This window comes from Dermacentor andersoni, chromosome 1 (genome assembly GCF_023375885.2).
Source record: "Dermacentor andersoni chromosome 1, qqDerAnde1_hic_scaffold, whole genome shotgun sequence".
NCBI classification, from domain to species: domain Eukaryota; kingdom Metazoa; phylum Arthropoda; class Arachnida; order Ixodida; family Ixodidae; genus Dermacentor; species Dermacentor andersoni.
Window position 1 is genome coordinate 154,041,112 of NC_092814.1, and position 26,704 is coordinate 154,067,815.

At 45.9% G+C, this 26,704-nt stretch overlaps 1 protein-coding gene across 1 annotated transcript in view; it reads left to right on the forward strand.

Annotated features, from left to right (window-relative positions):
• Nucleotides 1-26,704, forward strand: part of LOC126546229 (beta-alanine transporter-like) — a 96,743-nt gene that overhangs the window by 25,778 nt on the left and 44,261 nt on the right. Inside the window, exon 3 of the mRNA XM_072287966.1 lies at nucleotides 25,615-25,718. Coding sequence (XP_072144067.1) covers nucleotides 25,615-25,718 — 104 coding nt within the window. The remainder of the gene's footprint in view (nucleotides 1-25,614; nucleotides 25,719-26,704) is intronic.

A 26,704-nucleotide genomic window follows, 5' to 3' on the forward strand; every position in this document is an offset into this window, starting at 1 on the left:
AGAGATCAAATGCCTCAACAGTTACCTCTCACGTAGACCGGCACGTGTACCCGATTGACACGTAGTGCTATCATTCTAGAGCATGCGCAGATGAGTTTTGTGTCTTCTCTCTTTTTTCGCCTGAGTGCTTCCTACAGTTGATAGTCGGCGTTCGTGCTGTCCACTTCTCTTGTGTCCGTGTTTGTGGCACGCCTTACTTACCCCTTGCCGCGTAATTCTGTTACGCGGCAACTCAAACACAAACCCATTTTAAGGCGACAGCGTTTTCCAGCTGTCGTTTGAGGTCTGTCTAAGAAGGAGCGGCGCGGCCCCCTTGGTGCCTTGCACATCATTAGAAAAAGAACCACAAAGCTCGCCTTCGTGCATAGCGTTCGCCGCCAGCGTTTCCTGGTAAACATTACGGTTACACACGCTGCAGTTGCCGGGAAGCGTGAGAAGCACTCGGGAGTCTTTGAATGCTATCGCATTCCACCCTTAAAGGCGAAGCTTAAAGTGTCCTTCAAATTTTGCCCTGTCAAAGTGAAATTATCGGGTACAGACCCCATCAAGCTTTCTGTGGCTTTTAGTCTGTCCCCAGCATTTTTGTGCATGCTGTACATGTACCGTAATGCTGAAACGAAAACGAATGAATGAACGAACGAACGAATGAATGAATGAATGAATGAATGAATGAATGAATGAATGAATGAATGAATGAATGAATGAATGAATGAATGAAATGCATAACTTAATAATTACCAGTAATTAACAATTCCTCAGTAATAACCTGATACTGATCACATTAAGGTAAATATTGCAACATAAGAATTGGAGCTGGTGAGTGCTCAAGACACGTCTACTTGGAACGAATTTTGAAACTAGCATCAGTTTTGAGAAAAGCGCCTTCAAATATGCGGTGAAATTGTACTGTTACATCTAGATTTCCTTTTTACAAAAGAACTTCTTATGCAGTGCAGGAATAAGATAACTGGAGCACCACTGCACACACAATTTTGGACGCGTACTGTGATACGTGCCAGCTTCAGAATTCTTTCCAAGTGAATATGCCTTGCGAACTTACCGCCTCCAATTCATAAACCACAATATGTGACCTAAAGGCATTATTTACGGCCACGGCGGCCGCATTTCGATGGGGGCGATTTGCGAAAATACCCGTGCACTTAGATTTAGGTGCACGTTAAACAACCCCAGGTGGTCGAAATTTCCGGAATCGCCCACTATGGCGTGCCTCATAATCAGAAAGTGGTTTTGGCACGTAAAACCCCATAAAAAGGCATTATTTATGACGTTAATTAGTGAAAAAGTGCTCATTAGGGAATTATGCATTCCGATTTCTCCTGCAAGTAATCTCCGCTTCGTAGAGTAATCCAGCTCAAGGAGTAGAATTGGGCTATTCACCATAAACAATATTTCAAATTTGTGTTAAGCTAAACTGGAGGGAAAATAAACACCTGGGAACAAAAAAAAAATAATAAAGGAAGAAAGCTGATGCACTGTGATAGCAAAAGATTAACGCAGAAGCTTCATAGGCCGTTGTGCTTTCTAAGAATGCTTTCACTCAGCCGAAGTTGTTTTACGCAAGTATTGTTCACTTGTTTCTGTTTCAGTTTTTCAGTTTATTCAGTTTATTCTTCATTAAAAAAACGAGTAAATAACAAATAGTATGCAGACGAGGGTCCCAAAGTCAATGACTGCAACGGGACCCTCGGTTCTAAAAAAAGAAAAAAAAAAAGATGTGTGCAGAACGTGGGTTAAAGCAGCAAAGAAAAATAAATACAAGGAAAGCAAATGAATGCGCGTAATGCAATACATTGGAATACATTGGTAAGAGAAAACAAACAAAAAGTACATATACCAAAGAGCATAATTATACAGCGAACATGTTATAGGACATGAAACTATTTACAATAAGAAATAAAACATCTTAACTCATGTTTGAATACATTCAAAGATGACGTTAGTTTAAGTGAATGGGGTAGGTCATTCCATATTTTTAATGATGAAAGCGAGAATGTCATTTTTCCATAGTTTGTGTTACACTTAGGTAATAAAAAGTTGTAATTATGCGCAAACCTAGTGTAGTTGGTATTAGTGAGTAAATTGTAGTCCACAAATTCGTAAGGAAGCTGTTTGTTAAGTAATTTAAAAAAGAGAATACTTAGATGATATTTAAACAAGCCAGATACAGGTAATATAAAGTTTGCCTGGAGTAGCGGGAGAGTATTTGAGTAAAAGGCACTCTTGTGATTATGCGAATAGCCTGGTTCTGTATGTGTTGAATAGACGAGAGGTGGCAGTTGTGCGTGTTTCCCCAGGAAGCAATACCATAGGTGATATGACTATGAATGAACGCAATGTATAGAGATAATAATGCGCGTTTTGAAAAGAATGCACGTGATTTTAAGAGAGCTCTTATGCCAAAAGCTGTTTCCTGTTTAACAAACGCAATATGATTAGTAAATTTCAAGTGAGAATCTAATTTTGTGCCAAGGAACAACACACAGTCTGCTGCAGGAATAAGGTGACTGTCGAGAGTTACTTGGGGGACACACGGCGCGATCCTCTGCTTTGTTTTAAATAACATGAACTGAGTTTTGAGAAGGTTTAAAATTAAATGATTTAACTGACACCATTCAACAACTTTCGCTAGTTCATTGTTTAGTTTGAAGAGTAAGGTTAAAAAGTTTCCGCGTGGAAATAGTGGTGACATCAGCTTTTAAAATAGCATTAGAAAGGTGAAGAACATCGGGTAAGTCGTTAATGTAAATGCAGAACAACAAGGGTCCCAGTATTGAGCCCTGTGGAACCCCTTGATTAATAACTTTCGACTCGGAATAAGCGCCCCCTACACAGACTGTTTGCTCATGGTCATGTAAGTAATCTTTAAGAAAAGTTAAAGCTGGACTTGTTATACCTAAACATTTTAGTTCGGCAAATAAATGGTATGATTAACATTGTCAAAAGCTTTAGTAAGATCTAAAAATACTGAGCCAACAAATTTACCACTCTCAATAGACCACCTTATGTAATCGGTTAATGCAATAAAATCTAAGCTGGTCCAACTGCCAGGACGGAAACCGAATTGGCAAGATTTCAACAACTTAAAGTTTGTCAGGTAGCTGCTTATACGTTTCAGAAATAATTTCTCGATAAGTTTACTAATGGAGGACAAAATAGAGATTGGGCGATAATTAGACACCAGAGATTTATCATCTTTTTTAAAGACAGGAATTACTTTTGCCTCCTTAAGCGAACTAGGAAAGGCACCGAATTTAAAAATTAGATTAATTATGCTGCTTAGTGTTCCCGCAATGCAAGGGTCAACAACTTTTAAATGATAAGCAAAGACATTATCTAGACCTGGGTAAGGGTGTTTTAGATTTAATATAGCAGAACAGCCCTCATCGGCTGTGACGGGAAAAAGAAAGAATGTATGATTGAAACGGTTACATGGATAGGAAGAGGCTATCGGGCTATTACTGTACACTGAATAGAAGTACTCACTAAATGAGTTGGCTATACAAGACGATTCAGTGCAAGTTTCATGTTTATAAGTTATTTTATCAATGGTTCTACTAACCTGGGGTGCATTCAAAAAGTTAAAAAGTTGCGATTGTTTCTTAGGATTATTTTTAGCCTTGCAGAATTCTTTCACATAATAAAGCCGTTTTAATTTTTTGAGTAGGTTGTTCAACATGGTACTGTATTTTTTATAGCGATGTGCTAGATGTACATTGAACGACTGTTTTTTAGTCTTCCTGTAAAGATTATCTTTTTTCCGCATGCTGGTTAACAAAGCTTTTGTTATCTAGGGATTACGTGGAAATTTTTTTTTGCATTTGACAGTTGTAGCGCTAGCGAACGCAGCTTTCAAAAATAATGAGCAGAATTTTTCGAGTGCTTTTCAGGATCGCATAGAGTACTAATTGATGACCAGTTGGTACCATTTATTGTAATAACAAAGGTATCCCGGTCGAACCTGGAAGTGAAATAACTAGTGTCATAGTAAGGTTTTTCTGTAACAAAGGTAACGAAAATGGGAAAATGATCTGTGATAGACATCTCAATGACACCCGCAGTTGGAGACGGTGTGATATTGCTTAAGGCGTGATCAAGAAGGGTATTAGTTCTAGAAGCGGAAAATCTACTTGTGCCTAATAAAGTAAATATTAAATATTCATCTGAAGGCTGGCGATTTTCGTTGGTAACTGATAATTGTTTCAGCAATATATAATACGGTGAAGTAATCAATACATCAAAATTTTTGTATCGTCACAAATCTCCGTTTGCAATTACGTCAATTCGTCAAGCTGGCACTGGCTGCAGGTCATGGCAGTGACTTTCTGAGTCGTCATTTACCATGCGGGGTGAGCTTTCTCTCTGTCACTGTTGACGTGTAACTCGCTACACGATATCAATTGTCTTTGTGACGCGTGGTGAGAACACAGCCAGAAAGAATTACCGTAATTAGCCTTCAAACATAAGCATGGTAGTGGCTCTTTCTCAAATTATTTTTTAGTTATTGGATGCATCCACTCGTAATAAAGACACATACTTGCAAAAAAAAAAGTGCACTCACTTATTCATTGCGATTGGGAAAAGAAAGTACGATCTCACGCTACGCAACTAATATGAGGGCTCGTTTTGCGCGCTTGCGGTCCGCTGCTAATTTGAACGGCGGTTTTTCCGTAACACGCAGCAGACGCCTCACGAGACAATTAGTGCGCTCATTAGGAGCTCGCATGCTCTAACCTACTTTCATGTCATTGTTTCTTGCTGCCGAGAACGGAAAAGCCATTTGAAACATAAGCCAAATTGAAAATCAATTTTGTTCTCCTGAGAGCCGCAGGACATGTTTGCTTTGTTCGGACGCTCAACCAGCACAATGCCAGCACATCTGTCCGAAGCCCGTGCCTATTCATTTCCTGAGTGTGCGTGTGTAAGCGTAAATGCGCTCACTTAGAACAAAGTGTACTGTTGCGTTCATCTGTGCGAGTATTTTGGGGAAAGGAAGATAACAAAGTCGCTGTAATTGGTACGAGACCAAACACTCGGAGTGTCAAAGCGTGACCGCGTTTCTCTCCTCAACTAGGGAAGTAAGACCAGAGCCTGAATGACGTCTTTTGGATTGATAACGCCATTCGTAGCCTTGATTGCTGATGCCTGAATAACACTTACAATCTCCGTTGATTACCATGGGTAAACCATCTAGTAAAAGAAATGAAAAAGAAAAAGAGAAAAAAACAAAATCAAGCATGTTTCAGTAGCCTTATTTCAGCGCTTTCGAGAAAGATACACTAAAAGGGAATGACATGATTGAATAGTTTAGCGTATATATTCTCGTACAAAACGTGTTTTGATTGAACTGCATAATATTAACCAAAATTAATTAATTAGATTTTAAACATTTCGTTTCAGCATGCTCATCGTAATTTAGAAATTGAGAGAGCTCTCCATACGAGCCATATCAACTTTCGGCTCCGGGCTCCTCGCATGTCACCCGCCGTGGTTGCTCAGTGGCTATGGTGTTAGGCTGCTGAGCACGAGGTCGCGGGATCGAATCCCGGCCACGGCGGCCGCAATTCGGTGGGGGCGAAATGCGAAAACACCCGTGTACTTAGATTTAGGCGCACGTTAAAGAACCCCAGGTGGTCTAAATTTCCGGAGTCCTGCACTACCGCGTGCCCCATAATCAGAAAGTGGTTTTGGCACGTAAAACTCCATAATTAATTAATCCTCGCATGTCACAGCGAGCTGGCTACCACAGTTCCGCGGGTTCTCCCATTTCTCCAGGCTCAAAAGTTGATATTTGTACGGGGAGAGCGCGCTTCAATTTCCCACTTGCGATGAGGCTGCTGAAACTAATAGATTAAAAGTTAATTAATGAATGCTGCTTAACTGGCGACTAATTACTACGTATCACCCGTCACCCCGTCGTCGCTACCACTGCAGCATGATGCTGGAGGAACTGCCCTTTTATTTCAAAAAAGCCTATTTTTAAATATTAATTAAGAACTTCGTAGAAAAATCCGGTATGTACACCACGTAACTTGTGCCACATTTAAGAATATGCGACTGCCACGTAGCTGGATCTGACAGAACGATGGTAATGTTGTTTGCCGTCGCTCGCAGCAAGTCTGACTATGTTTGGCATTTTTCCTAATTACATAATTAGCTATTATTGATTAATTAACTTCTCAAGTATTAGAATCAGAGCTAAATTGTCAATCAGAAAATTGTAGGCCATCATGAAAAATTCCCGATCCATCTTCTTGTTGTTCTACAGGGTGTCCCAGCTAACTTTACCCAGAGTTTAAAAATATGACGCAAATGCCGCGTAGCTCGGCAGAACAAAGGCAATGTTGTTTACCGTCGCTTGGAGATGCTCAAACTATTTTTTTCATTCTGCCTAATTAGATAATTAGTCGTAATTGATTAATCAACTTCTCAAATATAATTAGATGAAAAGGGTCCATGAGAAAATTGTAGAGCGACATGAAAAAACTCCCGATACAGCTTTTTGTTGCTCAATACGCGCTACATAAAAGTTTCTAAGCCTGAAAGAAGCCCGCATAACATGAAAAAGTGCCGCTCGACTAGTCGTGCGGCACTTCTCGCGTGCTTTTCTTCTTAAATACTGCATTTAAACCGCATTTTACAGGCTAAATTAGGCGTTTACCTTCAGACTGCAATGTTGCAAATACAGTATGATTCAAAAGAACACAAATAACCTACAGTTTTCCTGGCACGAAAAGGCTCTTAGTTTACATCATCCCAAAATTTTTCTCGTTCTCGACGTTCCTGATAGAACTAAATGCTGCGTAACGCGCTTGGCCACATGTCAGCATGGCGATGACAATTTCCCAAGCTTCATGCAGGTCAAATACTTCGCTTCCGCCATTGATTTATCTGAAAACCACCGCGAAGTATTGAGTGGTCCGAAAGGCCTTGATGAACGGAAGGCGATCGAATTGTTCAGATTCGCGTGAACGAGCTCAGTCGCGTCGATATCTGCGCCTTTCTATACAGTCGATCTGTCTTATTAACCTGCTGCGTTCTAAATCTGAACACAAAGTTTATTCCAGCTGGTATTGGTAAATTAATATACTGCTACTATAGCGATCGTCCGCCAATCGAATACATTTAGTGATACTACACAACCCGCGGCGTTTACACATGAATTGAGCGCTACATGAAGACTGTGATGAACACTGTTCTGTGAAGCACAATCACATCTGTGAAGCACAGTCACAGTGTGAAGACTACCAATGTGAAGACAACCATTGCTTCATCATGGTCACGGAGCCTGTGTATCGTATAGCGAGTTTCGGCGGCTTACATGTAGCTTTTGAATAATAAACTACGTTTTAGAAAGCGATATTTTAAGCAACTTTCCTAACTTCGAAGTCGCTAAAATGTCGGGGGCTGTTCATTCAAGTCGCTAAATAAAGTTGCCTGTCGCTCAACAAACAGAAAGTCGCTAAAATAGCGACAAAATCACTAAAATGGCAGTACTGATTTCAGACCGCTAAATTATAAATACCAAAGCTGGTTTTGTGTTTTCAAAGATGCTTAGGTGAGACAACCCCTACAAACATGGGATGATGCAAGTGGCGGAAGATGAAGATTGTTTTAACCGGATCGAATACCGGCCACGGCGACCGCATTTCGATGGGAGCGAAATGCAAAAACACCCGTATGCTTAGATTTAGGCGCACGTTAAAGAACCCCAGGTGGTCAAAATTTCCGGAGTCGCCCACTACGGCGTGCCTCATAATCAGATCGTGGTTTTGGCACGTGAAACCCCATAATTTAATTTAATTTTAATGAAGATTGTTTTGGACTGCCCAGCGACAGCCTTCTCTGCAATGCAGACAAGGCGCGTCCCACAGGTCACTCGTACCGCAAAGAACCGTAACCCATAATTGCTTAGTGCAGCCGGCCAAGCGTCATCCGCTAAAGTGCGTTGTGGTGAGGCCCGAAAGACAATCAATTCTAGCTGCCCGAGCAGGGGATATGCAATTAGATAAGCATACTCATGTGGGCGCAAATCCGAAAGAAAAGTTGGCCTCAGCTGTTGTTTTCCTGGATTTGCCAGTGTGCAGCCGACACTGCCCGCTTTCAAAAGTGTTTTTTTTTAATTATGGGGTTTTACGTGCCAGAACCACTTTCTGATTATGAGGCACACCGTAGTGGAGGACTCCTGAAATTTTGACCACCTGGGGTTCTTTAACGTGCACCTAAATCTAAGCACACGGGTGTTTTCGCATTTCGCCCCCTATCGAAATGCGGCCGCGTGCGTGCGTGCGTGTGTGTGTGTTTGTGTGTGTGTGTGTGTGTGTGTGAGAGAGAGAGAGAGAGAGAGAGAGAGGTGGGGGTATGACCTACTTCCCTCCGGTAGATACGTCTATGTTTCGAACTATTTCTACTCACAAAGAGGCAGTTCACGTCATCAAATGTTGTTATATTGTTCATTTAGTTTTGGCAATTGTTTCTCCGGAACTGTGGTTAATTTGAGGTTATTTGGTACATAGCATGACGTTTTCCTTCACGCTGCACTGTTTCATTATGTGACCTCGATGTGATGTATCGTGTGGGTTCGAAATTATGAATAGGGCTGAATGCCAACAGAAGCAGGAACTTTTTTGAAGCCTAGCAGTTTTCTGTTGTTGCCTCCCGTTTGTGTAATAGAAACAAATAAACTTCAAATGCTGAGTAGGTACCGCGTCTCCACGCTGGCTCACGTTATTTGCGCCAAGAAGTGCACGAGTTCTATGTACTTGTAATGTTCGCAAATCGACCAGCTTACGTCTGTGTGCCTATGTTTGCGATCTTGTTCTTTATGGTTTAAACATTTGTTTTTGACGCCACGCTGCTTTTTCTTACAGAGTAAATGTGCAGTGCTTTGTTGTAAATGTGAAATGGTTTTGTTTCCTTGATTTCGTTTTCACTAGATTTTTTCTTTAAGTAGTAATAAATTTGGAGATGCCCGGCTCTTTAGCATCCACTTTCTCGGCACTGACGCAGATAACAAAAATATAATACCATTGCTGACGCTTGATGTCAAAAACATTAGCTCACGCGTGTGGAGAAGAAGCGATTTTTCTTTTACTCTTGCGGGAGAGTATCTCGGTGCCTGCGTGTGTAACACGTTGAGCCTTTTCTATGAGTTATGGCATTGTTTATTGTTGGGATGCGCCCAGTCTAAACACCCCTTTCCCCCTTTTTAGAAAAAGAAGGAACAAAAGCTAGAAAGAAAACACACATACACGCACAGAACGTACTCGTGGGGGACACGCGTTTGTTATCCCGTCCACATAGGCGTAATTTTTTATCCACGCTTTTTTATCCCTCCTTCGAGTTTTCTCTGACAAAACCATCAATCGGGCGCCCTCGAGGCTTTCCTTTGTGGACCGATGAATTGCGTCGCCCGGAGCCGACTTGGCGAGGCCCGGGGACCGGTGAATCCAGCGGCGTCGCATTCGGCTCAAGCCTGCCATCTGTCACTGTCGAGTTTCCGGCCCGCCCACTGGAGACAGGGCCGAAGACTCTCCGCGGCTTACCTATCCTCGGTTCTCCTCGGCACCGTCCTTCGCTTCGTATCAGATGCAAGTGGAGAAGGGAAGGCCTAGTACAGTCATCGAAAACAGCGGAGCGGTCGTGTACTGACAGGACGCGTGGTTCGAGGCTAACATCGTTTTCTCTTTACTTTTCCTTCCTGTTACTTAGAAGTGGCCGCGGTTGTTGTCATCTTGAGTCAACTATATCTCTGTTCTTCTCTTCGCCACCTTATGTAAATCCAAAAGGAGGGAGACACCCACCCCTGCACCTGTCGCTTGCTCGCATCGATGTATATGCTAATGCGTGCGGTAGCGTTCCTGAATGTCTCAGCAAGAGCTCTCTAGCTGGTTACCTGCGGTTGGAATGAAACCCAACGTTTCTATCATCTTATCTGTATTATGCACCAAACACTGTTTACTGAATCAATCGCCGCTGATGAAGGCTTAAACCGCAGCTTACGCAACTCGAGGCGCCGTTTACACGGGCTTCAATCTTCCGGTACGTGGTACGGTACGGTAGAGACATCTCTATCACTGCATCCAAGAAATAAATGGCACATGTTTTTGCAGTTTAGGCATGCAGACCTGAAGTGCGATGCGCTGCACTTGCGTTTGCGAACTGTGCAATGCAACACTCAATTTCGGGCCGCTTACTTTCGGCAACAAAGGTATCAGTCTACTTTATTGCACTAGTTGTGCATAAAAGCGTTTCCTCAACCGTTGCACCTTGAAAGTAATCAATTGCGATAAACCGTACCGTGTGAGCAGCTTAGACGATGAGCCCAAGTCTCGAAGTTCCGCAGTCACGGGGGTTTTTGATAAAGAAAGGAGCATAATATTTTGTTTGGGGAGGCTAGTTTGATACACTCGCCCAGTGACATCATTTGCCGAAACAGTTGGATGCTGCTTGTGAGTGTGGCAATATGCGGAGGAATAACAAACAAACAAACAAACAAACAAACAAACAAACAAACAAACAAAAAAGCTGCAACGTGAAGGAAGGATGTGTCCCCTCGAGGTCACGCCAGCAAAGTCTTTGAGTGACGGAACCCACTCGATACGAGAGCTGGATGAAAATGAGGAGAGAGAACTAAGAAACAATAAAGCACGAAATTGAAAGGCTAATAACAATCGCCACCACAATCATGACGCGAGGCTATGAGAAATGTGCTGAAAAGAAGTAAAGTCGATTGTAAAGAGTCCGTCCACTACGGGAAGGAGTAAGCGAAATAAGAAGAAAGAAAAGATCGAGAGAAAATTGCGAAGCTCACAGACGGAGAGGACAGCAGCGGTACAAGCCAGCAGTTCGTGAAGTCAGGAAAAGCTTTCAGAGTGTAGCAAAACCAGCAAATAAGGAAAAAGGAACAAAGCTAAAAAAAACATGGGCCCCCTTTTCTTTTAAAATTCCCGGGGGAGAATTCGGCAGCCGAGTTGGATGTCGAATGAGATCATTCTACATTTGCGAAGAAAGTTCATCAAATTGAAGGGGGAGGGGGGGGTTGAAAGGCTAAGCCCCTAAGGTCAATGCGTGAACGTGGCCGTCGAGATAGGGGCACGAAGGAAAACACTTACATTTCTTGATGTAGGCTTCTTGCTTAGAAAAATCACCTTCCCAACTACCACGACTTGAAGACAGTAGCTCTGGTGCCTTTGTTAACTAGAAGCCCTTAGGTGGTACATCCTGAGGCTTAAATAATGTTTTATCTGCTTGAGAGCGCTCCAAACAGACAAAGCATTATTTATATTTGTTTGGCACTGCCACCTCTCTCGAGTTAGTTTTGCGCATAGCTACTACCGTACTAGTCTCGCATTCTTCCTCTATTCAAGCCTCGGAAAAAGGCATCTTTAAAATTAAGACGTTAGCTTTGCAGCAAACTGGCACTCCTCGCCGCACTCTTAATTTCTCCCATCACTCGTTTGATAAAAAGTCGCCGTTTCGCCCGAAAGGCGATTGCTGTCGCATCGATTACGACAGTAAATTAGTGGACAGCTATACGAAGTAAGGATAGTACTTTTATCGGCCGTATGAACTTGTAAACATAGGCGTACTGATTAAATTAACAAGCACGGTATCACGCGCGCACATGTAAGCATGAACAGATCTCTTTCGATGACCGCGGAAAATCGCTGTCAGAACGCTGGCGTGAGGAAACGCGGCAGCAGCAGCGAGCGAAGTGTCATTCGTGCTGTGTATCGCTTCAACGTAAAATGAGCGCCGAGAACACACAGCATGCACAAAGCTACGAGCCCATCGCCGCGGTTGCTTAGTGGCTATGGTGTTGGGCGCTGCTAAGCACGAGGTCGTGGGATCGAATTCCGGCCACGGCAGCCTCATTTCGATGGGGGCGAAATGCGCAAACATCTGTATACATAGATTTAGGTGCACGTTAAAGAATCCTAGTTGGTCCAAATTTCCGGAGTCCCCCACTACGGCGTGCCTCAGAATCAGATCGGGGTTTTGGCACGTAAAACCCCATAATTTTATAATGCTATGAGTCACCGATGGCCCTAGACTCTGCCCCCAACGCAGATCGCTCTCAAAATACGGCCGTGCGACCGCAAGCAGCCGCCACATGCACAATTGCACCCGGAGTAGAACGCCCGTACCCGTACTCCTACCCGTACCAAAATATTCGTCTTGAGAGTCAAGGGGGCGTGACAGCTCAAAATAGAGGGAAGACAAGGGGAGAAAAAGCAGCGGGTAGAAGTGAAACCTCACTCACTCACTCACTCACTCACTCACTCACTCACTCACTCACTCACTCACTCACTCACTCACTCACTCACTCACTCACTCACTCACTCACTCACTCACTCACTCACTCACTCACTCACTCACTCACTCACTCGCAAATAAGAAAACAAAAGAATACTTTCCACTACATTTTTTTTCTTTCTCGTCTCAACGCCATAATGTTGTGGCACGGAAAAGCCAACTCGCAATCGGCCATGCTCCTTTGCCGACATCCAGGATGACTGCCTGAATTCAGGAAGATAGTGAGAAAAACCAGTGCTTGTCGGTATGGCGCAAAGGACCTCCATTTGAGAGGCATCCATTTGTTGTGAGCACTCGTCGTGTCGCCTGTCTCCATCCTCGTCTTTCTTTTTTTCTTTCGCAGTCTCTTTATTCAAGATGAACGAGATCCGACGCGTTCAACTGCACCCATCTAAACATTTGGGCAGCTACAGAAATTCATAGGAAACACAGCGCGGGCTTGTAGCGAACGGCGGGAACAAGGAATGCGCTGCAACTGAACATCTCGGGGACCAATGATGGATATTGTACCGGGTCGCGTCGTTGCGGCGCCTCTGTACACAGGAGGCCAAGGGGGCCTCAACGTGGACAGAATGCACACTGGAAAGGAAGGCACGTCTTGCGGCACCGTCGGGAATGACCAGCCTCGGCACCTATGCCTTTTAGAAACAGTTTCCCGCCTGTGTGCGCTGATTCACTGCGCGGCGGTGCTGTCGCGTCCAGTAACAAGGGCGATGTCCAATTCAAAGCGTGCTCGTGACTTGCGTGCTAAGCGGCCTCTGTAAACGTGTCGAGCAGTCCGGAGCAGCGACTTTAAATTGCTAGGCAGCGCAGCGGGGTGTGGCATTTCAGGAGTCGCCCGACATTTTTGCGCAGGCGCGACTAAGAGCGGGCGCGAGAGAGAAAATGGAGGGGCTTTTTTCAGCTTGAATATGTGACTTTGCCTATAGGCACTACGGAGGAGAAGTTTCTTTGCTCGTTAAATTAAATTAAATTATGGAGTTTAACGAGCCAAAACTACTTTCTTATTATGAGGCACGCCGTATGTGGAGGACTCCGGAAATTTCGACCATCTGGGGTTCTTTAATGTGTACCTAAATCTAAGTACTCAGGTGTTTCCGCATTTCGCCCGCATCGAAATGCGGCCGCCGTGGTCGGGATTCGATCCCGCGACCTCGTGCTAAGCAGCCAAACACCATAGCCACTAAGCAACCACAGCGGATCTTGGTACTGAACGATGCTTCTCGCTTAATACTGAACGCCCCGGAACTCTAAAGGTCAGCATATGCATTATATTAATGAATAAAAGGATAAAACGGCGGGTTTTCTTTGCTAGTGTTGTATGCGTTTGTCCCTAGGCATGCTGGCATTTCGGAGTGGGATCAAGTTTGTTTACGCTCCGACGTTGGCGGCTGGCGCGGTGAACCAGGTGAAGCAGTGGGCACTGACGCCCCATTTGGTGATCGCTGTGTGTAAATGTACCTCGGACGTACGCGAATCCCAGAAGCTAAAGGTACGTCGGACAGACTTTCTCGCGCCTGCGGCGCTCCTGCTGAGTCAGCGATGTCATTACGGCGCTCGACCTTCAAAAAAAAAAAAAAAAAGCATCATTGATTTTTTTCGGGGGAGCGTAGGGCCGTAGTAGAGGCCGGGCCTGATCTCCTGGGGCAGTACGTTCGCTCGTGCCAAGCTTTTCGTATGCTGCTGTCCGCGACCTTTCAGGAGCATATTTGAATAGTCGCCTTTGAGCAAAATAAAGGTCTTCCTGCACAAACATGTGCGAAAATCGTTAGGTGGGAGCCGCAGAGCTATGGAAACGGAAACAAAGCAGCTGGTACGCCTGACGTATCTCTAGCCTGGCGCGAGCGAAGATACTGCCCCAGGAGAGCAGGTCCGGTCTCTACTGTGGTCCCTACTGCTCCCCCGGGAAAAGCAGTGATGCTATTTTTAAGGTAGAGCGCCGAAAGGCGTGAGAATGTCTGTCTGACCTATCTTTAGTTTCAGCGATTCTCGTACGTCCGAAGTACCTTTACACACAGCGATCACCAAATGGGGCATCAGTGCCAACTGCTTCACCTAGGGTTGACCGCACCGGCAGCTAGAATAGGAGCGCTAAAAAAGTCGCAGTTTCGTCGCGCGAAAGGTGATGCATCGATTGCGATAGCAAATTAGTGGACAGTTATACGAAGTGAGGATAGTTCTTTTATTGGCCGTATAAACTTGTAAACATAGGCACACTAACTAAAATAACAAGCATGGCGTCACGCGCGCACAAGCAAACATGAACACTTATGAACACTTCTCACTCGACCGCGGAAACTCGCCGTCAAAACGCTAGCGTGAGGAAACGCGGCAGCAGCAGCGAGCGAAGTGACATTCGGGCTGGGTATCGCTACAACGCAAAGTGAGCGCCAAGAACACACTGCACACAAAGCTACGAGCCGTCGACGGCCCTAGACTCTGCCACCAATGCAGATCGCACTCAAGATACGGCCGCGCGACTGTTCGCAGCCGCCACATGCGCAGTTGCACCCGCGGCAGAACGCCGACCCAGTGCCTCGCAGCGTTGGGTGCCTCACGCGAGACGGAAGACGGCGCGCTTCCTCGCCGCATTCGTCTCTTCTGCGCGGGCGAGATTGAGCCTGGATCCCCTCGCACGCTTTCACTAGCACATACAGCGTAGAGCGCGCGGCGTCGGTGTTATCGCCCTCGGACTTAATACGGAACCTCACGGCGACGGCGATGGCAGAAATGCGCTTGGACTGTCCATATAATTACTATCGCAATAAAAACTCGCGCATGGGCATGGCCTATTCGTGACCTCACTCCGCAATGCCGGCGCGCCTCGGGACAAACGCACACGAAACGACCAAAGAAACTTATCCGTAGTATAAGCAAAGTAAGATATTCAAGGAACAAAAGTCACCAAATTTGTCTCACGCAGCCGATCTTACTCGCGCCTGTGCAGAAACGTCGGGCGACTTCTGAAATGCCGCGCCCCGCTGTTCTGCCTAGCAATTGTAAAGTCGCGTCCGGTTGCGTATGTGCTCTACCTAGCGAGCTCTGTGTACCGTTGGGCGGCCCGAGCTACCAACTTGAACTATCAACCTCTGCTTCCAATTACTACCACCTTTGACACGATTTTGTTCCTTGCCTTTCTCTAACATTTACGTCTCTGCCACAGTGGGTTGTATAGTTGCTCTCAAGAAAGTTATAGAAATAAATTTTATCAAGGTGCTTTTATTGGCAGTCTGGGTGATGTGTTAACAAATATTAAGTTTGGTAAATGGGGGGCTGAAACACTTGTCAGGTAAATGTGCTTGTTTATTAGCTTCCTAGGTGAGTCTGCTAATTCCTTTGTTGTCGTTATCTAAACAAACGATTTTAATTGAAACATGACGAATAAGAGAACGTACTCTCTCCCCCTCCCCTCTCCTCCCCTCCATTTATTTATGCTGCTTACAGTTCCGCGCTCGTACATGCTCGTGTGGGCTGAAAGATCACTAAACCAGCGACATTAGAAACTTTGTACGTAATGACGAAAATTGCTCGCGCGTGCACCTCGTAAATTAGCGAGGAGCTCTGAAGTAGTTTGAGTGGCGGAGCGATTACGTACGCGTGCTCCCACCCTCGAACATTGCAATACACTCGTGTCGACGTGAGGAGAAAAACGCGAGCGGTTCTAGGTCACGCCTGCGGCTTCCACTTTGCAGTTACGCGGCGTTGTTCCTGTATAATGGACTTATTATCGTCAGCCTCGTACAGTCGTTTTTCTTAACTGAGTAGTCCAAAAATAGAGTTCCCCTTATCACTGGGAGAAATTCTCGCGCAACTGTGCGAGCGGCATTCAGGAAGTCCCACATTATCTACATCATTTCTAGGCAGTGCCATTCCATTCGGGCGCCGTTAATTTCAGGTGAGGTTCTGGCAATATTTAAAGGCTGAAGGACCAGGTCTAGTTTCTGTTCACTTCTTCTTCTTCTTCTTATTATTATTATCACAAATTTTGTTTTATTCCCACGTAAGTGGCGCAAACACACTGGAGCTGGAGCCGGATTGATCGAAGGCCATAGCGAGAGAGAGAGAGAGAGAGAGAGAGAGAGAGAGAGAGAGAGAGAGAGAGAGAGAGAGACTCGATCTGTTGGGCAAGATTGCTAAATTTTATGAAGGTGCTTCCGTCTCTCCTGAAGCCATGGCTTTCCAATGTTCTCCATCTTTCGGGGCATTCCGGGCACTTCGCCAGTGGCGACTGCTTAATCAAAGTCATGTGTGACAAACTGGGATTAAACGAGAAGCCAGTGCCACCACTCACAAACCTTGGCGGCGGATGTGGAACATCCTTTCTGGCTAACACATCTAAAGTTAGTTGTAGTAGTAAAACATAAATACCCAAGAAAGTGGATGCGAAAACGGCGCAGCGGTAGCTCAATTGGTAGAGCATCGCACACGTAATGCGAAGACGTGGGATCGCTCCCCAGCAGCGGCAAGTTGTTTTTTCACCCACTTTCATTTCCATTATTTATCATTTCTTTGATTCAGTTAGTAAGTACAAGTAATTTCCCCTATGTTTTCCTTGGTGTCATTGTTGGCTTCTTATGAAACTGGGATTGTTGGTCTTCCGGCTAGTTGGTCTTCCATGACTAATCAACTTTTTTTTTTTTATTTTTATTTATTCATACTGTCAGCACAAGCCAAGACAGGAGTTGCGGTTACATTGCTGTCATCGAACTAGACATAGTAGATGTTTAAACAATTCAATACAAAGCAATCAGGCTAGGAAGGCACAGCATATAAACAAATATGAAGCAAATATGAAGCAACAAACAACATGAGTTACAATGAGTAAGTTATAGCACTATATGGGTCAACATAAAAGTAACGCGCCCAAACAACTGCAACCGACAAACAGCTAACAATAAAACGTATTCTCAACCGTTTACAAATAATTGGTAACAGCCTTTACAAAGGATTGTAAATCAGTACATTCTACTATACTACAACAAGTGCTGGAGAGCGGGCGCGCTGCCAAAGCTGTGGAAGACAGCCAATACCATCCTGATCCCCAAGCCGGGGAAGCCGCCGGACACGGATAACCTCCGGCCCATCTCGCTCACGTCCTGCGTGGGCAAGGTGCTGGAGCACGTCCTGCTCAACAGGTGGCAAGACTACCTGGAACGAGAAGGGCTGTACCCGGCCACTTTGATCGGCTTCAGACAGCATCTCAGCACGCAGGACGCGATGCTGCAGCTCAAACACCAAATCATCGATGATGGTGGCAGCGCCCGCGACAACAAAGCCATCCTAGGGCTCGACCTGCAGAGCGCCTTTGATAAGGTTAAACACTCGGCGATTCTGTCCCAAGTCTCCAAGCTCAACATGGGGGAAAGATCCTACAACTACATCAAGGACTTCCTCACGGACAGGACCGTCGAGCTACGAGCAGGCGACCTACAGACGCAAGAGAAGAAGCTCGGGAGCACCGGAACACCGCAGGGATCGGTCATTTCGCCGATGCTGTTCAACCTGGTAATGATCGGAGTGGCCGAAAAGCTCGGGCGCATCGAAGACGTCAGGCACACCATCTACGCGGACGATATCACGATATGGGTGACCGGTGGCAGCGACGCCCACATCGAGGGCGCGCTGCAAGCCGCCGTCGACGCAATAGAAGACCAGCTGGAAGGCACCGGACTGAGATGTTCGCCGAGCAAATCGGAGCTTCTCATACTCCCACCTACCAAATACAGCAGAGGCAAGACCAGACAGCGCGAAAGCGAAAAAATCAGAATCGTGACCAAATCCGGCAACGTGATCCCCGAGGTCGGCAAAATTAGGATCCTAGGCATGGTCATCGAAAAGCACGGAAGGAACGGCGAAACCATCACCCGTCTCAAGGCAAAAGCAGCCAACGCGATTCGACTTCTCAAACGAGTCACTTCCCGAAAGGCTGGCATGAGAGAGGAGAGCCTAATTAGGCTCGTCCAATCTTTCGTCATCAGCCACGTCGCGTACGTTGCAGCCTACCACAGATGGCTGCAACACGAACGAAACAAGATCAACGTGCTCATCAGAAGAGCGTACAAGACGGCGCTGGGCCTGTTCGAGTCCACAAGCACGACCCGCTTGTTACAACTCGGGCTACACAATACGCTCCCCGTCCCCGAAGAGGTCCGACGCCAGACCAGAATCGACCCCATACCGAAGAACATGAATCCCGAGTTCAACAAGGGAAGAAGAGCGGCGAGGGCCAAGGCTCTCATCGACCAGCATGCCAACGACGAACACGCGCGGTACGTGGACGCGGCCGAATACCAACGGAACGCCTTCGCAGCGGTCGTCATAGAGGCGTCAACCGGCGCCACGAGGACGGCAGCGAGCGTGAGAAGCACCGAAGCGGAACAAGCGGAGGAGGTAGCCATCGCCCTGGCCATCGCCGACGCAGACTGCCACACGGTGCTGAGTGACTCAAGACAGGCGGTGCGAAACTTCGCCAAAGGGCAAATCTGCAGGGAGGCTGAGCGCGTACTGCGAGCGGTAAAACTAGACGAACGAAAAGTACGACTCAAGTGGTTCCCGGCGCACGCGGGCGACGCGTCGGAACGCAATGAGAACCATAATGAGACGGCACACGCCGCGGCGCGAGCGCTAACCAACCGCGCCCCGGCGACAGACCGTCCGACGTGGTTCGGCACTAAGGACCGCATGACGGATTACAATGAAATCGCGATGGCCTACCGCTTGGCTCGCAGGACTCTTCCACCCCCGCACCCGAGACTGAGTCGAGCGGAGGCGGTAGTACTGAGACAGCTCCAGACCGGATCGCTACCGAGCCCGAAACTGATGAATCGCATGTACCCCGAGACATATCCGACAGATATGTGCAGAGTCTGCCGGAGGGAGACCGCAGACTACACGCACATCTTGTGGGACTGCATTAAATATCCAGAAGACGCTAAATCAAGAACACTCCCACCGCGGCTCGAGGCAGCCGCAAAGAGCTACGACCGAGACGATCAGCTCTGGGCCGTCCAGCAGGTCCTCGAGGCGCTCGAAAGGCACGGACCCAGCTAGCCGGCAACGGCGAGCGGAGACCCGCGCCGAGTAACGGCAACTTCGAGGATGACGTAGGCCCTCGTCGGGGCGCGCGAGCGCCCAACTGCAGGCATAAATAAAGTTTCTCCAATCCAATCCAATACTATATCATGTGGCAAGTTGTTCCAATCGTGTATGCTTCGAACCAGGAACGAGTTTTTGAAGGATTCTGTTCTATAGTTAAGTGGTTTAATATGTTTTGGATGCTTTGTTCTGGGGTTAGCAGGTCTCTCTGATGTGATGTGTTTTTCTAAGTCTACTTTATAGTCTCCGCTTAATACGCGAAAAAAGAATGTCAGCCTGTTAAGCTGCATTTTTTGCTTGACAGTCATGAGGCCAGCTCTATTTCTAAGTTCGGTGACGGACTGGGTACTAGCGTAAGTGTTAAAAATAAACCTCAAGGCCCTGTTTTGTACGCGCTCACATTTTAGTGCGTTCTGTTGAGTGTACGGCTCCCAAACATGGCTTGCATAAGTCAGTACAGGAAGTACAGTCATTTTGTAGGCCATTGTTTTTACCTCTGGTGTGGCGTCGTGAAGTTTTCGTCTTAACGACCAAAGTGTGCGCATGGCCTTATTACAGATGTTGTCGACATGTACCGACCAGTTCAAATCATGTGTGAGGTGAATTCCTAGGTATTTATATTCCTTAACCTCAGCTAATTCGGCTCCGTTAATGCTGTAGGGGAATATTAAAGGATCTTTTTTACGCGTCAAACGCATACAAACAGTTTTTGATGTATTTAATTCCATTTGCCATTCATCACACCAGAGACTGACTTTTTGTAAATGGTTACTAAGCTCCTGCTGATCATTAGGAGTGCATATTTTAGCATATATAATGGTGTCATCTGCGTAATGCTTGATGGATATTTGTGGCGAAAAACCTGCTCCCATATCACTAATATAAATGGAAAAAAGTAAAGGGCCTATAACAGATCCTTGCGGCACACCCGATCGAACTGGTTTATTGGTACTGCTAACAGAATTTAATGAAACAAATTGTTCCCTTTGTGACAAATATGCCTCAATCCATTTGAATAGCTTGGTATTACCTAAGAAATGAGACAGCTTCATAAGCAGCTTTCTATGGGATATTCTGTCGAATGCTTTGCGGAAATCGATAAAGATCATATCTATTTGACCCCTTCCATCAATACATTGACCGATTTCATGCGTAACTTCAGTGAGGATAGTGACTGTGGAGTACCCTCGGCGAAAGCCATGCTGGTTTTTACCCAAAACGTCGTTCTCTTCCACAAATTTAGTTAGGTGGGTAGTAAGGATGTGCTCTAGCGTTTTGCAACATGTACTTGTCAAAGAGATTGGCCGGTAATTAGTGACGTCATGTTTGGAACCCTGTTTGTGAATCGGTACTACCTTAGCCCGCCTCCAGTCTCTCGGAACGTCGCCAGATTCTAGAGATTTAGTATAGATATCCGAAAGGAAACATGAGCACCACTCGGCGTACCTTTTTAAAAAAGCGTTGGGAATTTGATCAGGGCCAGGACATTTTTTCTCATCTAGTTTAAGGAGCAGGTTCAAAATGCCGTCTTGTGTAATAGTTGGCTCAGATATACAGTGCCTAATGGAATGTACTGTTAGGGGTTTAGAACCATCATCCCATGTGAAGACCGATTCAAAATATTCATTGAAGAGGCAAGCCATTTCAGAGCTGTTCGTGATAGTCTTATTTTCACTTGTCAGAAATTGAATGCCGGATTTGGGCCCTGAAATGTACCTCCAAAATTTTCCCGGAGAGGATTTAATAAAATTGGTAAGTGTTTTATTCATGTAACAATGTTTCGCTTTAATAATTTCCATTTTAAGTTCATGTGAAGCGGAATGAATACAATGACGTGTTCTTGTAGAGAATTTTCTAGACCTCATTCGTTTCAGGAGGCGCTTTTTATGAATTATTCCCCGTGTAATCCATGGGTTTTTTCTGTTAACTTTTTTGGGGCGCTTGGGAACAAATAGTGCTATTGATTTTAATACCACACTTTTAAACTTCTCCCAAGCATCATTTACTGACGTAGTATTTAGCGAAATAAAATGGCTGAAATCATCATAACTTTCCTCTAAATGGTCCAATACTGCAACATCATCTGCTTTAGAGAAATCGGAGACTAGCAAAGTTTTATTCTTTTCTGCTCGGGTATATGTGGTACAGACATACGTGATCACCATTTTGTGGTCACAAATCCCTTCTGAGACTTCACACCAGTACTTGGATTGTGTGACAGATCTGCTTAAAAACACCAAATCAAGTAGCGATTCTCCCAATTCGTGGGTTCGTGTGGACATAGTTACTATTTGTGTTAAGTCAAGGGAAAAAGTCAGATTCAGAAGAACACGAGACACGGCCTGATTATTTTGACCTTCCTGATAATATGCCCAGTCAATATTTGGTAAATTGAAATCTCCGGCCATTATAATCTTACAGGTGCTGTTGCCAAACTTTTCAAGTAAGAAATCATTCAGCAATAGCATGTATTCTTCGGAGGTGCCAGGGGGGCGATATACTGCAACAATTACAAAATACAGACCACCGATCTCTGTGGTACCCACAATACACTCCAGTTCTGGAGGGGATGAAATTTCAACAAAGACCATTGAAGTTTTATAAACAATAGCAACACCGCCTCCTCTGGATCCTCTGTCTTTGCGACAAGCCGTATAGTTCGGAGGAAGGAAATCAGCACTTTCGATTGATTTATTTAACCAAGTTTCAGTTACAATTACGATATCCGGTTCATGTTCCAAGAGGACAGCTTCCAAAAGTGAAGATTTGTTGCATATGCTCCGAGCATTGAGGTTTAAAACTACTAGTCTGTCACGGACACTCGTGACTGCTGTCAGAGCTGTTTCGCCTCTCGTAGGGCTTTTCTCTGCCGCCTATGTTGCTACTTTTGTCACGACGACGCGGCTCCCGACATGGCCTACGTGTGGAAGTATCATCGTCCCAGTAATACGCCTTGCCGTCCACGTAAAGCGTGTCATAAACTAGGCGCACTCGCTTCCCACTCGATTTCTCATTTTTAGCGCTTTCCCATAGGCACTTTCTCCTGTGCACCACGCTCTTTGAGAAGTCATCACTTATCGAAACATTCATGCCTTTCAACTTGGGACAGTTGCTCATAATTTCCTGTTTTTCCTTGAAATCATACAGCCGGAAAATAACTGGTCGTGCTTTTGACTGCTTTTTTCCAAGACGGTGCATGCGCTCAATGCTCCGGGGAGAAGTACCAATCACAGAAAATATTTTGTCCTGCATCAATGTCGATAAATCTGCCTGCGTTTCATTGTCTTGCTCAGGCAAACCGAAGACGATAAGGTTATTGCGGCGCTGGCGATTTTCCATATCGTCAACTTTTCTAGATAGCACTGCGACTGTTTCATTCAGGCGAGACATCGTCCGCTGTGTGTCATCAGGTTTAGAAAAAGAAGACTCAAGTTTAGTTAAGCGGTCTTCAATAAGTTTCATCGCGGCACCATTTTCTTTCACTTCTTTTTGAACTGCTCTCTGATCACGTTTAATGTCACTTAATGTCTTGCTCTGGTTTTTCAACGTTTGCATAATCTGTTCAAGTTTTTCATCTGTAGTCAAACCAGGGCCCGGATTCAACTCGACATCACCACTTGTGATAAGCTTGAGACATACAGACCAACAATCACATACAAGCAGCGCAGGGAGACGTCAATGACGACGGGACAGACAGACATCTGTCAGAGCCTGTCCTATCGTCTCTCTTGCGCTTAAAGTACATTAAACCCTGGGAATTTCATCAATTTAAGACGTTATTTTTTTTTCGGTCCTGACGATTCAAATTGATCACTGTAGAGCGATACGGCCTTTGCACATAATTTTATGAAAGTCTGTACGTTTATAAAAATGTTAGAATAAGAGCTCGAAACAAGCTGTATAAGACTTGGTGAGGTGTTTGGTGCTATCAAAGCAGGGGGGAGGGGGGAGAAGAAGAGAAAGCTTGCAGTGGGAACCTTATTTATTTATTTATGACATATCCTGCAGCGCCGAAGCATTACAGCAGGAGAGTTGGCACAGATAATAATATAAATAAGCAAACAGACAAGCAGTTTAAGAGATGATGACTATAAAACGAGGCATTCACAATTTCAGAATGTGCTATACACGCCACAAGAACACGACAGCGCAATAATAACTCCATTAAATACAAGTTAGTCGTTAGTTGAGCGAAGTGGACACCGTCAGCTGTGACCACCTCCGCTGGTAAAGTGTTCCATTCAGGTATTGTTTTTGCGAAGAAAGGGAATTTCATGTATTTTGTAAGACATTTAATTTCTCTAATTTTACAGCTGTGATCCCTCTTGCTTGAGAGGTAGTCGGGAGGCTTTATATGTTTAAGTTTGTCCATATGAGTTGAGTTATCATAAATTGCATGCATTAGTTTCAGCCGGTTTCCCTTCCACCTTCTGTCAAGGGGTTTGATTCCAATGCTAGCCTTCATTTGTGTGGCACTAGCTCCCCGGGAATATTAACTTGTTAGCGCTTACTCCTCGCTCTTTTCCCTGCACGACCTCTCTCTCTCTCTGTCTGTCTCTCTCTCTCTCTCACACACACACACACACACACACAATTTTTTTTTATTATTATTCTTGAGAGATCACGCGTACCAGTTCAGTTTTTTATCTTCACTGTGATGGCAATTTTTGCAGCAAAGCGTTCCGCAACTGGCCTTCGGTCCTTCCTCCACTACGCACATCCGGGTCTCCCTATCGCATTCGTTCGACGACGGATAACGAGCACCGGGTGTATGACTGCGCTCCCGCGTCGTGCGCACCAGCAATGCGTCACATTCCAGTGCATCCCGATAGCCGCGCGGAGGCGTCCGCGGCGTAGCACTTGGGGGATGAATCCCTCCACGGCCGTCAGCGTCGCGCCGTCGGAGGACTGGCGACAAGCGGCGAGAGCGCACAGAGCCTGACAGGGAGCGCAGTAGTTCTTTGGGATAAGGCGAAACGGAGAGGGGGGGGGGGGGGGGGGGGCTACGCCGATCAAGTGCTTGGACCCGGGCCAAGGCGGCCGCGATTCCGACTCAACCGGCGCGGCGCAGCGCCCGCTCAGAGCCAGAATAAATGACGCTCGGCTCGGGGCGGTGGGTGAAGTTTTCTCGCCGCGCCACCGGAAGGAACGCGCAAGGGACAACAAAAAATAAACTGCCACACATATCTGTATACACCTCGCTCTCGCTCTTCTTCTTTCCGCACACCACATATACGTCCTTACATACTCGAGCCCCTCTTGGCGCCCGTTGCAAGGGCGAGAGAGGAAATAAAAGCGAGGAAGAGCGAGGTTTAATATACGGCCATCTATCTCTCTCTCGGCCCGGAAAAAGGAGAGAGAGCGCGCGGAGTGCGCGCCGTTGCAGTGTCACGAAGAAAGGGTGCGCACTTCTGCGCGGTTTTACTTGACGCTTTCGGCTGAACGAAGTGGGGAGGCCCCGTGAGCGCACGGCTGTGAGCGTAATTGAGTTTACTGCTTGTAAACCGCCGACCAGAACGGCGGGCGATGAGCCGCGAAACGCGCCGTAAAAAGCGACCTCGCTTCCATATCGGCTAAGCGTGCGGCCGCCGAAGTGGTCGACGAACGACGCGCCGCCCTTGCCATGTGTGGACAAAGTAGATGGAGACTAAAAACTCGGAAAGGATGGCGCTAGGGGTCAAGCACAATAACTTATACGTATATATACATTTAAAAGAATGTAGAATACACTGAAGTGTAGTTGGAGCCAAATGGCGTTCAGCCTTTAAATCTTTTGTTCAGAGAGGCAATTTATGTGGGCTTATAAACAGTTCATGTTGTCGCGATGTGATGCTAATGGAATGATTAACCTCGCCAAATTTAAGAAATAAGTCGAAGGCGAATGGCACGTAGATTGAGATTGCTTACACGGCTTGAGAAACAGGTCTGAGCGCACCACCAGTGTCGCGATGCTTTTACATTAAACGCTGTACCTGCCCCTTAGAAAGTCACGATTCGATTCTGAGTCGACGTGGATGAAAAGCGGCGACGGAAAAGCCGCTTCATGAGATCGGCAGAGCGGACACTTGACATATGGTGCATGCGTTGTTCATTGAGTTGTAATGACGGCTGGAGGGACAGTCGATAACTCGAGCACGTCGCTAATTACAACGTGTCTCTCGCTCCATTTTACTGTGCACTCAGTGGGACCTCGTGTGCAACAGGAGGATTTTGGCGACCCTCAGCATGTTCCTCTTCGGGACCGGTCTCCTCGCGGGCCACTTCCTCTCGGTCCTCGTTTCGCACAGGTAACGTCGCCGCCCGGCGCTGCTTTCTTATTTTCTTTCGCGGGACAAATTCTTGGCGGCGGAGTGACGCGCGCATGTCGTGCTTGGCGAATGAAGGGCATTGAACCATCAGGGCCGCTGTGAAGAATGGGCGTTGTGAAAGCGTTGTGAAAGCGAAGCGAATTAGATATAAGGCGCACGCTCCTCTTGAGCTGACGTTTGGCTTTAACAATGCCAACGCGGCTGCGCGGTATGTATGAGAATTACGGGGTCAACGAAGATCGGCGTCGTAAGATCTGCTGAGAATGTGACCACGAGGAAACTGTTTCTTACGTCTTTTTTGTGCCTTTGATGGTGCGTAGCCAGATTTGGTTATGCAGGAGACACTGTCCTGGAGGCTGTTGTCTAGATAAATCGGTAAAACTTGATGGGTCGATAAGTCTCGTGCGCACACCTGAATGGCCTAACTATGGTTTCAGGCATGTAAGGAGTTTTCGACGACGACTTGAGCCACGTTTTGACAATGGTAATGGGAATATGAAAAAAATTAAGTTAGAAGAGATATTCGGCTGGCACAGAAGCGTAAGCTGTTGCTTTGATGTCGAGACGAAGCGTTTGCGTATGCCAGTGATACATCTCAGGGTTTCGTAAGGACGAAGTTGTGACTTCAAGCTTCAGGGATTCATATTTCGACTTTCAGGGTTGGTATACCAACTACCACTGCCCTTACTGCGCAGCGCTATCTCTTATCCAGTTGAGGGAACCATAAGCAATTCTATCTTTATATTTCTCTGTGCGATATCGATTTTTGGGATGCTTTGTTCCGCGACATATAGTCTGTCCTCCTGGTTGGGAGCTCTTTAGGGCACGCACTATGTGCGAAATAAATGAATAAATAAATTGCTTTGTAATTGATCGGCAAACAACACTCCCGCCTGGACGAATGATAGCTGTCGTCGTGCTCGCTATCACTATTTACGTCCCATTTGCCGTCGGAAGGTTCATAC